Below are 14,082 nucleotides of genomic sequence, written 5' to 3' on the forward strand. Positions count from 1 at the left end.
TGGGCAGCACACACAGGCAGGACGCCCCCTGCAAACAGTCCGCTGTGCTCAGAAGCTGTGCAAACACACAGGACAGCGTGGGGAGGGCACGCGCAGCCGCGCCGTGTCCAGCCAGGCCGGGCCGCGCAGGCCGCGGTCGCGACATCCCGCCGGGGCCCAGGCGGTCAGCTGCGCGGGGCGGGGCCGCCGGCCCCGTTGACCAGCGCGTCCTGCTGCTCGGCCAGCGCCTGCCACTTCTGCCGGTTGAGCCTGCAGCCGTCCAGCAGCGGGGAGCAGTCGGGGGACACGCGCGCCAGCGCCTGGGAAGGAGAGAGAGCCGCCTTAGGAGGCGCCAGGCCGCACCGCTCCTCGCGGGCAGCCCGCGGCTTCCCCAGGCTCCGCGATCACCCACGAGACCGCGCTGTGACCACACAGAAGGTCCCCGGGGAGCGAGTCCGAGCTGACCCAGAGCAAACACACGTCCCAAACCACAGCACTGGGCTGGGAGGCCCGGCTGGCCGGGAAACAAGGCGTTTTGCCTTGTTACGTAGCACAGACGTCGCTCTCTGCCTGTGACTGTCCTGGTTTTTGCGTTTTTCTATAAAATGTTTTTTTCTTAGCATGTACTTAAATCAATTTTTACCCACGATTACAATAAGGATGAAGTCATAATTCTCTGTGGTGTTATTATTTAGCAACTATCGTGCCATAAATATTAAGGGAAAAGGATGTTCATTGCAGATTTCTTCATAATAGAGAAACATTGACTTAAGCACCCAACAACAGGGTTGGGGATGGGATTCCATTTAAACTTCGAAAGACAAGGGCAGCATCTATTTCCTGTACGCGGGGCATTAAAAATCTAAACTAGTAAACGGCTGTGTTAGGGAATACCTTCAACTCGAAAATAAAGACCCCGAGCAGCAGGTGCCTGGAGGTGGGGCCTGCAGTGTTCCCCCAGCCACGCCTTCAGCCTCACAGACACCGGTTAGCACTGCTCACCGAGGAAGAGCTGGGTAATTAGCTTCTCTGTTTAGACCAGACTTAACGTACAAAGAATAACACTGACAGAGAGCGTGCCCGCGCATGTCCTCAGGGCGGACACGGGACATCAGCACCAATGGGCCTGCACCACTGGACTAGCACACGGCAGGCGCTCACTAGATGGCTGCGCTCGAGGAAGTGAGGTGTCTGAGAAATTGCAAATACAAAATGTAGGAGTTTAGCAGCCTAGCAGTTTGCATGGGGATACCTCATACAGCTGCAGGCAGATGGCGTCGATGAAGCCGACCTGCATACTTGGGATCTTGTTCTTCTTCTCCCTGTTCATGAGGTCCTGAAGCACAAACACAGGACAGACACTCAGACGTGCAGGCACGGAAAGAGCACACTGCCTGTCCCGGGCCAGGGGAGGACGGCCTGGCGCCTACTCACCACCTCCTGACCTGTGCTCGTCTCCCCAGCTGTGCCAGCCTCCTCAGCTGTGCCAGCCTCCGGCACTGCCCGGAAAGAAGGCCTAATCCTCAGCCTTGTCTGACCTGGCGGTGACCTTCCCACATCACCCAGAACTGACCGCTGCCCTAGAGCTGACACTGCCCTAGAGCTGACACTGCCCTAGAGCTGACACTGCCCTAGAGCTGACACTGCCCTAGAGCTGACACTGCCCTAGAGCTGACACTGCCCTAGAGCGGACACTGCCCTAGAGCGGACACTGCCCTAGAGCTGACACTGCCCTAGAGCGGACACTGCCCTAGAGCGGACACTGCCCTAGAGCGGACACTGCCCTAGAGCTGACACTGCCATAGAGCTGACACTGCCCTAGAGCTGACACTGTCCTAGAGCTGACACTGTCCTAGAGCTGACACTGCCCTAGAGCTGACACTGTCCTAGAGCTGACACTGTCCTAGAGCTGACACTGTCCTAGAGCTGACACTGCCCTAGAGCTGACACTGTCCTAGAGCTGACACTGTTCTAGAGCTGACACTGTCCTAGAGCTGACACTGCCCTAGAGCTGACACTGTCCTAGAGCTGACACTGTTCTAGAGCTGACACTGTTCTAGAGCTGACACTGCCCTAGAGCTGACACTGTCCTAGAGCTGACACTGTTCTAGAGCTGACACTGTTCTAGAGCTGACACTGTCCTAGAGCTGACACTGTCCGAGAGCTGACACTGCCCTAGAGCGGACACTGCCCTAGAGCTGACACTGCCCTAGAGCTGACACTGTCCGAGAGCTGACACTGTCCTAGAGCGACACTGCCCTAGAGCGACACTGCCCTAGAGCTGACACTGTCCTAGAGCTGACACTGTCCTAGAGCTGACACTGCCCTAGAGCTGACACTGCCCTAGAGCGGACACTGTCCTAGAGCTGACACTGCCCTAGAGCTGACACTGCCCTAGAGCGGACACTGCCCTAGAGCTGACACTGTCCTAGAGCTGACACTGCCCTAGAGCTGACACTGCCCTAGAGCTGACACTGCCCTAGAGCGGACACTGTCCTAGAGCTGACACTGCCCTAGAGCTGACACTGCCCTAGAGCGGACACTGCCCTAGAGCTGACCACTCCTAGAGCTGACACTGCCCTAGAGCTGACACTGCCCTAGAGCTGACACTGCCCTAGAGCTGACACTGTCCTAGAGCTGACACTGTCCTAGAGCTGACACTGTCCTAGAGCTGACACTGTCCTAGAGCTGACACTGTCCGAGAGCTGACACTGCCCTAGAGCGGACACTGCCCTAGAGCTGACACTGCCCTAGAGCTGACACTGTCCTAGAGCTGACACTGTCCTAGAGCGACACTGTCCTAGAGCGACACTGCCCTAGAGCTGACACTGTCCTAGAGCTGACACTGCCCTAGAGCTGACACTGCCCTAGAGCGGACACTGCCCTAGAGCGGACACTGTCCTAGAGCTGACACTGCCCTAGAGCTGACACTGCCCTAGAGTGGACACTGCCCTAGAGCTGACACTGTCTTAGAGCTGACACTGCCCTAGAGCTGACACTGTCCTAGAGCGGACACTGTCCTAGAGCGGACACTGTCCTAGAGCTGACACTGCCCTAGAGCTGACACTGTCCTAGAGCGGACACTGCCCTAGAGCTGACCACTCCTAGAGCTGACACTGCCCTAGAGCTGACACTGCCCTAGAGCTGACACTGCCCTAGAGCGGACACTGACCTAGAGCTGACACTGCCCTAGAGCGGACACTGCCCTAGAGCTGACACTGCCCTAGAGCGGACACTGACCTGGAGCGGACACTGTCCTGGAGCGGACACTGACCTGGAGCTGACACTGCCCTAGAGCTGACACTGCCCTAGAGCGGACACTGCCCTAGAGCTGACACTGTCCTAGAGCTGACACTGCCCTAGAGCTGACACTGCCCTAGAGCTGACACTGCCCTAGAGCTGACCACTGACTTGCAGCCAACCACTGCCCTAACGTTCATTGCTGATGTAGAACCGAATGCTGATGTCTATTTGGAAGACACGCAGGCTGTGAACTGAGTCCTGCTGTGGATCTAACACCTTCTCTGCGGGAGGCGCCGAGGCCACAGTGGGTACAACTCAGGAGGCTCTGCAGGTGCCGCTGCTGCTTCGCCCAAGAGTTCGTGACGAGACCAGGTGAGTCGGCACCACATGGGAAGCACCGCGTCTGTCTGGGGCTTTAAGTCAAGCACATCCTCCCTCGCTGTCACCACCACTCTGCCCACCACTTTCTGCAAAGATTCCGAGCTTCAAACAGCTCGCCTCACACTGCGCAACCGGGAGAGACGATGACACACAGCCTGGGCCTCTGTTAACCACGGCCCGTTTACCACGGCCCAGGAAGTGCCCACTGGAATTGGAGAAAGAAGGCTCTATGCTTCATGTGCAGGAAAAGTCATTCCAAGTGGTTCAAGGGGAACATTTTCCTTGTATTTGAGATTCATACCCTCTGCAAAAGGAAGTATGTATACATAGAAAAACCCTTCAAAATCCATGTGCCCTTCTGGGAATTCATCCTAACAAGACGATGAACATGCTCAGCAACACAGATGTTTATCACGGTGCTGTGTGGAATGGTGAACATCGCAAACACCCCACCAAGGGAAGTGGGTAAGCGATGGTTAGATCCGTTTTATGTAACTACGATAAACAATATACAGTGGGTGGCATCGTTAGAATGAAAAGTGGCTGACGATACTTAAATGGAAAAAGCAAATTACGAAAAAGTAGGTATAACAGGCTGGGAAACAGAATGAGAAGAAGCTGTGTTCCTAAGGAAAGACCTCACTGATACCTGAAGAGAAGTTTATAATACAAAAGCGTTTGAGTCATTATTTGAATGATTCCTAGCCACGGGGCCTCATACTCACCGCAGGCTCTATGTTGAGTTCTCTTCTCTCTTTGTCTCCCTGGTCAAAAAACTCCGCCGCCACAAGCTCTGCGATCTGAAATAGACAGCACAGGGCATCCGGGTCTCAGCCTTTGCTCTGGAAGAGACTGGATGAAGTTCTGATCTCCAAAGTTCAATGGCTCTTTGGAGTTTCAGATAAACAGCATTAGAATGTGTATCGGTTTTTCAAATCTCGATAGTTTATATAAGTAGAACAAAGAATGTTCCCTGTATTTTTGACAGAAATCTTAAAAGTTACAACAGCATTTTCAATTCTTTCCAAATACAAGTCACCAATATAAGAACAAATAATACACAAAACATAGGCTCGAAAGCAATTGAAAAGAGGAAAATATAAATATTTTATATTGTATTATTAAAAAAGGGTAATCCTACATAGTTGCAAAGTTTTATATGCTAAAACACCAAGGAGGCTTTTAAAATGTGTCAATGTTATAAACTATAGAATTAGAAGTATTTATGATGTATAAGTACATGGTAAAATATTGATAAAAAATACCAAGTTATGAATTTTGCGAATAGAATATTGCTTGTACCTTTCAAGACCTGTATATCCATTCCTAACACTTTTACCCTACTACACCCTCACAAGTAACTATGCCCTAAATTTTGTGCAATTCATTTGTTTATTATGTTACCATATGTATATAGGCATTGAAAAATACATTGTTTGGTTTTATCTGTTTTTGAAATATATATGATTTTAAGCTAAAAAAAAAAGAGATAATAAAATCGGTCAGATCTACAGCTTTCAAACATATCAGTACACTTAGGACCAGGCAGGAACGGAGAACGAAACTGTATCCCATTTGCTTTAAATGTGTGCTGGTCACCAGGCCGAAGTCTGCAACCTCTCACTACGCGGAGAAAGCTGCCGTCAGTCACTTCAACTTCAGCTCTGATGGGGAGACGCAGGGAGCCCGTCTGGGAGGGCAATCCGGGGGCATCAGCCCGGTTCCGGCTGTGAATACACAGCAGGCAGGCGCGTCCTTTGCACTCCATTCATCGGCCTGTGAGCTTCATCTCCCGGGCCCGCCCTCTCTCTCTAAGCACTTCCCTTACGATTTCTGTGGTTGTTCTTGTTGAATACGCTGTGTTTTGCCTCCCGCAGTTCCCACTGCCTAGGGTTTGCTGACCGCATCTCGATGCCCTGTTTCCACTGGTGATGAGAGCTGGAGCCGTGATGAGACTGAGACGGGATCTTTCTAATTTGCACTTTGCCAGGACTGCCTCAGAGGCAGCGCCCTCCTGCCGCGGCTCCTAGTGAACGCAGGCTCACTCTTTTCGTGACCTTAGCAACCCTGGATGACCTCTGTCTACCTCCAGCGAAGTAGGGGCTGCAAAGCTGACAGTCAACCAATCATTCCTTTCTGCTTTATTAGTTGGAATACAATGAAGAGAAAGTTAACCTTTTGCACTCGGATGTCGAGTGTGACTCGACACGGTTAGCATCGGTAGCAGGAATAGAGAAAAAAGCAAGCGAGTGCAAAGGGTTAATTGGTTCCCTAAAGTACCGTTGGCATAAAAAAGCAGGAGAAATGCTTGACCTCCACTTTCGTTACCATTTTAAAACTAACTTGGTTCTCCCAAAGCAACCACCAAAGATGAGGTGGCCAGGTGAGGTTGTTTCCTTACCCTGATTATTACTTCGAACTCTGAAATTTAAATGTATTTAACGTATCCCGATCCCTCATGATGCTCAGATTTCGGCCAGCGGGCGCTCAGGGAGCAGCTTCTCTGGTCCCACCAGGACCCGCTCAGCCTGTGCCACCTCCTCGCTCCCGGCTGCTCTAGGCTCACCTGGCCGTCTCCTGCTTCAGCCCCACGAGCAGCCATTTCTCTCTAGAGCCCGTGCTCCTCTCCAGGGAGGTGCTCAGAAACCTCAGTGGCACCAGGTTTGCTCATTAACCACGGTGACCCCCATGTAACCCCTGCGAAGGGGTGGATCTGGGCACAGCACAGGTTCCTACAACCTCTCATTCCCAGCAGCAGCATCCCTGCCTGACCTTGTCCATGATCTTCATCACCACTTACTCCCAAATCCTACTTCTCAACACCCCCATGGACTTTCTTACCTGCTTCTACCCACATCAGCTACAACAGGGACTGAACAGCTACCCAGCATCGCACTAACGACACCACCCCTGAGAGCAGCGTCAGGGCTTGTTTGGGTGATGCTGTTGTTTTGAAGGGCACCCTACTAGAGGTACATGGTCTGGTTGTTGCGTTAATGTCACCTGAAATGCAATAGTCCCCCTCGGTGTGGTTTCACAACCCAAATCAGGTTCATTTCATGTTACTTTCGAGGCTGAGTGATGTTCAAAATTCAATTCTATATAATAAAAGCCTAATATGCTAACTGCCTGGTCTTTTGTTCAACCAATCAAACCATAATATGCTAATGATATGCTAAGGCCACTCAACCGTTTGCTATGACGTGCACTGACCACCAGGGGGCAGATGCTCTGACCAGTAGGTTAGCTTGCTGCTGGGGTCCAGCTGATCGGGACTGAGCGAGAAGGGCCGGACACGCCCTGAAACCCTCCTGTGGTCCCTCCCCGGCTGGCCAACCTCCAGCGTCCCTCCCCGGCCCCGATCGTGCACTGGTGGGGTCCCTCGGCCTGGCCTGCACCCTCTCCCAATCCAGGACCTCTCGGGGGATGTCAGAGGGCTGGTTTCAGCCTGATCCTGCAGGCCAGGCAGAGGGACCCCACTGGTGCACAAATTCATGCACTGGGCCTCTAGTTTTATTTTATAATTATAAGCACTATTTATATGGTTCCAAAGTTAAATCTACAAAACAAGCCCAGCAAAGCAGCTCTCGCTGGCATCTCCGGTCCTCACTCCTCTTCCCTCCTTAACTTGCCTTGTGGTTAATCCTTCTGTTTTTTTTCTCACATAAAATGCGTCCTTGTGATCACTCCATGATGGTTACAGATGATGCTCAATTCCTGTCCCAGCCGCATGGAACTCGTGGTGTAAAGTCCTCGGCTTACTAGTCAGTACCCTGGGGATGAACTCTGGGCTGGTTCCCGTCTCTGCTATTGCACACAGCACCAAAATGAATAACTTTGTGTGAATAACTTCTTATATTCTTCCCAGTATATCTCCGGGATATGAGTCCTAGAAGCAATGGTAAGTGACTATGTGTATTTCTACTCTCCTGAAGGGTTACAGTAATTTGCATTCCTTGTCTTCCCACAGTGTCCCCAACAGAGAACCTTGTAAAAACTTTGCATTTTTGACAGTCAGATGATTGGGAAAGGTATCTCAGTGGTGTTTTTAGATGTAGAATTTACATACTGTGCATCGCATAGATCATAGGCACACACTTCAACCTACTGACACATGTATATAACCACATCTCTCTCTCTCTCTCTCTCTCTCTCTCTCTCTCTCTCTCTCTCTCACACACACACATACATACACACACACACATACACACACCCAAGTTCAGAATATTCCCATCACCCCAGACAGGCCTCGTGACCCTTCCCAGGCCATCCCTGCCCTTTCCTCCCTCTCCTCACAACCACTATTTTAAATTATTCCACCAAAGGCTAGTTTTGTCTATTCTAGAACTTCATAGAAATGAACTCGCAACATGCGTGTTTAGTGTCTGGCTCCCTTTGCTCAGTGGAGTGTTGATGAGACCAACCCCGCTCAGCACGGATCAGAGGCCACTTGCTATGACTGAGCAGGAGCCACGGATGGACTTTATCCTTCTCCTGGTGAGATACGCTGGGGTCAACTTCGGCTTCTGATTATTGGGACTAAAGCTGCTATGAGATTCTGTACGGATGTTTTTGTATGTGTTGGCGTAATTTTAATTTGCATTTTTCTTTATGATTGAGGTTCTGAGAACCTCTTCAAATGAGTAAGAGCCATTCACATTTCTTGTTCTATCAACTTTTTGTGAAAATCTTTGGACCATTTTTCTGTGGGGCTATTAGCCTTTTTCTTTTTTATTTATTTTTAAAACATATTTTTATTGAATTCAGAGAGGAAGGGAGAGGGAGAGATAGAAACATCAATGATGAGAGTGAATCACTGATTGGCTGCCTCCTGCACGCCCCCTACTGGGGATTCAGCCCACAACCCAGGCATGTGCCCTTGACTGGAATTGAACCCTGGAGGCTGACGCTCTATCCACTGAGCAACACTGGCTAGGACTCTTCTTTGTTTTTCAGAAGTTCTTTAATATTAGTAATATTAACTATCTATCAGGAAGAAGTTGCAAATATTTTTTATCAGTGTATCATGGTCTTTTGCTTTGCTTATACTGTCTTTTGCCATGCAGAAGTTTTCTTAATGTTTCCATTTTTATGGAATCAAATGCATTTGTCTTTTCCTGAAATGCTTTTGCATGTTGAGCCACAGTCAGGAAGGTCTTCTCATTCCTGGGCCGCAGAAGACTCCACAGTGTTCTTATTTAGCACCTACTGGTCACATAGCCTACTGGCCACACAGCTTACTGTGACACATCCTACTGTGACACAGCCTACTGGTCACACAGACTGTTTGAGATGACCAAACTTCAGTAGGGCCCACCACACAAGCTGCTCCCCTCACACAACAGAAGCTAAAATCCATCAAACCAGCTTAATTTCCTGCACTGAGCTCTCTGCTCCACGTGGAGTTTACCTTTGCAGACTGGATCCAGCTTTGCCCCTCGCTATCTGGCTGTGGAGATGGGAAAGGCATCCTCACATTATTTAAGTCTGCCCTTGCCCCGTTATTGTAAACGCCACCTCTATTGTACAGCGAGTATTCTGTGCAGTGTCTAATGTCCTATGGACTCCGTGTCTGTCGCCCTCACCACCTGCTTTGATTACAGAGGTCTTACTGTCTGGCTTTTTAGGTCCAGACCCAACCTCACCGCTCTGCCTTCCCAGGTCTGATGTGGAAGAACAAAAAGGAAACGAAAATGCCGATCCTTCCCTGTTGCACTATTAAAGGGACACGCTAACGCCATCACTAAGTGAACAGAAGTGGTACTTACCAAAGTCAAACTTACCAGCCGCTAGGTGTCGCCCTCCTTCACATACCTCCCATGTATCCTAAGTGCTAATGAATCTTCCACGAAGAAAACTGATGTCCAACTGCCTGCTTTTCATGCCACTTAAAAATGACATCATAATTTCCACAAACACGCCAGAAGCTGCCTTGCAGAGTGAAGACATTCCTTACTTTGATTTTTAAGGATTACTTTCCTGTCACTAAGCGACATACCCGTTGCTGGATGGGCCAGGGCTTCGTGATGGCAGAGAGGTCGCACGCCGTCATCAGCATCGCCCTGCAGGGAAGAGGGGGGAGAAGCCCGGCAGCCCCGTTACCTCTGAGCAGCACCTGCCCTCAGCAACAGCTCCCAGTGCCAGGCTAAGTCAAAACCCTCTCACCTGGGAACGGCGGTTTATAGAGATGAAGAAACAGGTTTACACAGAAATGTGACTGATCCCGGGGATCAGAGGATCACTGTTTTGGTTACTCAATGAACAACTGGAATTTGCCCTAAAGCCACCTCCATTAGCCCAAGACAGCAAAGGAGAGAAATCATTGGCCTTTGGGCAAAACCTGCCCCTTCCATCATTCTTTCCACCTTGCTATTCCATTCTCAGTGACCACCTGATGAAAACACACTGATTACTAATGATTAGCCATTCAATGGCAACAATCCTACAGTAACACGGCCCACTGGCAACACCCCCACTGGCAAACACACCCCACTGTAACACAGCTTACTGGTAATACAACCTACTGGTCACACAGCCTACTGTAACACAGCCTACTGTAACACACCCTACTGGTGACACAGCCTACTGTGACACAGCCTACTATAATACACCCTACTGGTCATAAACCCTACTGGTCACACAGCCTACTGGTCACAAAGCCTACTGTGACACAGCCTACTGGTCACACAGCCTACTGGTCACACAGCCTACTGTAACACACCCTACTGGTGACACAGCCTACTGTGACACAGCCTACTGTAGCATAGCCTACTGTGACAAAGCCTACTGGTCACACAGCCTATTGTGACACAGCCTACTGTGACACAGCCTACTGGTCACACAGCCTACTGGTCACACAGCCTACTGTGACACAGCCTACTGGTCACACAGCCTACTGTGACACAGCCTACTGTGACACAGCCTACTGGTCACACAGCCTACTGTGACACAGCCTACTGGTCACACAGCCTACTGTGACACAGCCTACTGGTCACACAGCCTACTGTCACACAGCCTACTGGTCACACAGCCTACTGTGACACAGCCTACTGGTCACACAGCCTATTGTGACACAGCCTACTGTGACACAGCCTACTACTGGTCACACAGCCTACTGGTCACACAGCCTACTGGTCACACAGCCTACTGTGACACAGCCTACTGTGACACAGCCTACTGGTCACACAGCCTACTGTGACACAGCCTGTTGGTCACACAGCATACTGGTCACACACCCTACTGGTCACATAACTTACTGTAACACAGCCTACTGGTCACACAGCCTACTGTCACACAGCCTATTGGTCACACAGCCTAATGTCACACAGCCTGTTGGTCACATAGCCTACTGTCCCATAGCCTACTGGTCACACAGCCTACTGGTCACACAGCCTGAAGTGACACAGCCTACTGGTCACACAGCCTGTTGGTCACACAGCCTACTGTCACACAGCCTACTGGTCACAAAGCCTACTGTGACACAGCCTACTGGTCACACAGCCTACTGTGACACAGCCTACTGGTCACACAGCCTATTGTGACACAGCCTACTGTGACACAGCCTACTGGTCACACAGCCTACTGGTCACACAGCCTACTGTGACACAGCCTACTGGTCACACAGCCTACTGTGACACAGCCTGTTGGTCACACATCCTACTGGTCACAAAGCCTACTGTGACACAGCCTACTGGTCACACATCCTACTGGTCACACAGCCTACTGGTCACACAGCCTACTGTGACACAGCCTACTGGTCACACAGCCTACTGGTCACACAGCCTACTGTGACACAGCCTACTGGTCACACACCCTACTGGTCACATAGCCTACTGTAACACAGCCTACTGTCACACAGCCTATTGTGACACAGCCTACTGGTCACACACCCTACTGTGACACAGCCTGTCACACACCTTACTGGTCACACAGCCTACTGTCACACACCCTACTGTCACACAGCCTACTGGTCACACAGCCTACTGTCACACAGCCTACTGTCACACAGCCTACTGGTCATACAGCCTACTGGTCACACAGCCTACTGGTCACACACCCTACTGGTCACACAGCCTGTTGGTCACACAGCCTACTGTCACACAGCCTACTGGTCACACACCTTACTGTCACACAGCCTGTTGGTCACACACCCTACTGGTCACACAACCTACTGTCACACACCCTACTGTCACACAGCCTACTGTCACACAGCCTACTGTCACACAGCCTACTGTAACACAGCCTACTGGTCACACACCCTACTGTCACACAGCCTGTTGGTCACACACCCTACTGTCACACAGCCTACTGTCACACACCCTACTGTCACACAGCCTACTGGTCACACAGCCTACTGTCACACAGCCTACTGTCACACAGCCTACTGGTCATACAGCCTACTGGTCACACAGCCTACTGGTCACACACCCTACTGGTCACACAGCCTGTTGGTCACACAGCCTACTGGTCACACACCCTACTGGTCACACACCCTACTGTGACACAGCCTGTTGGTCACACACCCTACTGGTCACATAGCCTACTGTCACACACCCTACTGTCACACAGCCTACTGGTCACACAACCTACTGTCACACAGCCTACTGTCACACAGCCTACTGGTCACACACCCTACTGTCACACAGCCTGTTGGTTACACACCCTACTGGTCACACAGCCTACTGTCACACACACTACTGTCACACAGCCTACTGGTCACACAGCCTACTGTCACACAGCCTACTGTGACACAGCCTACTGGTCACACATCCTACTGGTCACACAGCCTACTGTGACACAGCGTATTGGTCACACAGCCTACTGTAACACAGCCTGTTGGTCACACAGCCTACTGTGACACAGCCTACTGGTCACATAGCCTACTGTAACACAGCCTGTTGGTCACATAGCCTACTGTCCCATAGCCTACTGGTCACACAGCCTACTGGTCACACAGCCTATTGTCACACAGCCTATTGTGACACAGTCTACTGGTCACACACCCTACTGTGACACAGCCTGTCACACACCCTACTGTCACACAGCCTACTGGTCACACAGCCTACTGTCACACAGCCTACTGGTCACACACCCTACTATGACACAGCTTGTTGGTCACACACCCTACTGGTCACATAGCCTACTGTCACACAGCCTACTGGTCACATACCCTACTGTCACACAGCCTACTGGTCACACAGCCTACTGGTCACATAGCCTACTGGTCACACACCCTACTGTGACACAGCCTGTTGGTCACACATCCTACTGGTCACAAAGCCTACTGTGACACAGCCTACTGGTCACATACCCTACTGTCACACAGCCTACTGGTCACACAGCCTACTGGTCACATAGCCTACTGGTCACACACCCTACTGTGACACAGCCTGTTGGTCACACACCCTACTGGTCACATAGCCTACTGTAACACAGCCTACTGTCACACAGCCTATTGTGACACAGCCTACTGGTCACACACCCTACTGTGACACAGCCTGTCACACACCTTACTGGTCACACAGCCTACTGTCACACACCCTACTGTCACACAGCCTACTGGTCACACAGCCTACTGTCACACAGCCTACTGTCACACAGCCTACTGGTCATACAGCCTACTGGTCACACAGCCTACTGGTCACACACCCTACTGGTCACACAGCCTGTTGGTCACACAGCCTACTGTCACACAGCCTACTGGTCACACACCCTACTGTCACACAGCCTGTTGGTCACACACCCTACTGGTCACACAGCCTACTGTAACACACCCTACTGGTCACACAGCCTACTGTAACACAGCCTACTGGTCACACACCCTACTGGTCACACACCCTACTGGTCACACAGCCTACTGTGACACAGCCTACTGTGACACAGCCTACTGGTCACACAGCCTACTGTCACACAGCCTACTGTCACACAGCCTACTGTAACACAGCCTACTGTAACACAGCCTACTGGTCACACACCCTACTGGTCACACACCCTACTGGTCACACAGCCTACTGTGACACAGCCTACTGGTGACACAGCCTACTGGTCACACAGCCTACTGTGACACAGCCTGTTGGTCACACACCCTACTGGTCACATAGCTTACTGTAACACAGCCTACTGGTCACACAGCCTACTGTCACACAGCCTACTGGTCACACAGCCTACTGTGACACAGCCTACTGTGACACAGCCTACTGTGACACAGCCTACTGGTCACACAGCCTACTGTAACACAGCCTACTGTAAAAGCCCTGTGAGAGCAAGACTGTGGTGGGTCGTCCTAATTCACACACACAGTGTCTGCCGGAGTAATGACAGACGTCGCTCTTGGTCCTGTTAGAGAAGGACCGCGCTGGCCTTGGGGTCCAGGAGCAGGCACTCCAGGACCCAGGACTGGGCCTTCCTCGTGAAAATGATGCCGTCTTCAGCACAGTGTCCGATCCAGACGTCTGCACTTTGTCCTTTGGATTTGTTTAA

At 51.1% G+C, this 14,082-nt stretch overlaps 1 protein-coding gene across 1 annotated transcript in view; it reads right to left on the reverse strand.

Annotated features, from left to right (window-relative positions):
- Window positions 1-14,082, reverse strand: part of PDE5A (phosphodiesterase 5A) — a 112,879-nt gene continuing 98,797 nt past the window's right edge. Inside the window, exons 18-21 of the mRNA XM_054717082.1 lie at window positions 9,602-9,665; window positions 4,329-4,403; window positions 1,232-1,315; window positions 1-299 (exon numbers count right to left, since the gene is read on the reverse strand). Of these exons, the coding sequence (XP_054573057.1) occupies window positions 165-299; window positions 1,232-1,315; window positions 4,329-4,403; window positions 9,602-9,665 (358 nt within the window). The 3' untranslated portion in view covers window positions 1-164. The remainder of the gene's footprint in view (window positions 300-1,231; window positions 1,316-4,328; window positions 4,404-9,601; window positions 9,666-14,082) is intronic.

The sequence above is a fragment of the Eptesicus fuscus genome, chromosome 6, assembly GCF_027574615.1.
Source record: "Eptesicus fuscus isolate TK198812 chromosome 6, DD_ASM_mEF_20220401, whole genome shotgun sequence".
Lineage (NCBI taxonomy): Eukaryota > Metazoa > Chordata > Mammalia > Chiroptera > Vespertilionidae > Eptesicus > Eptesicus fuscus.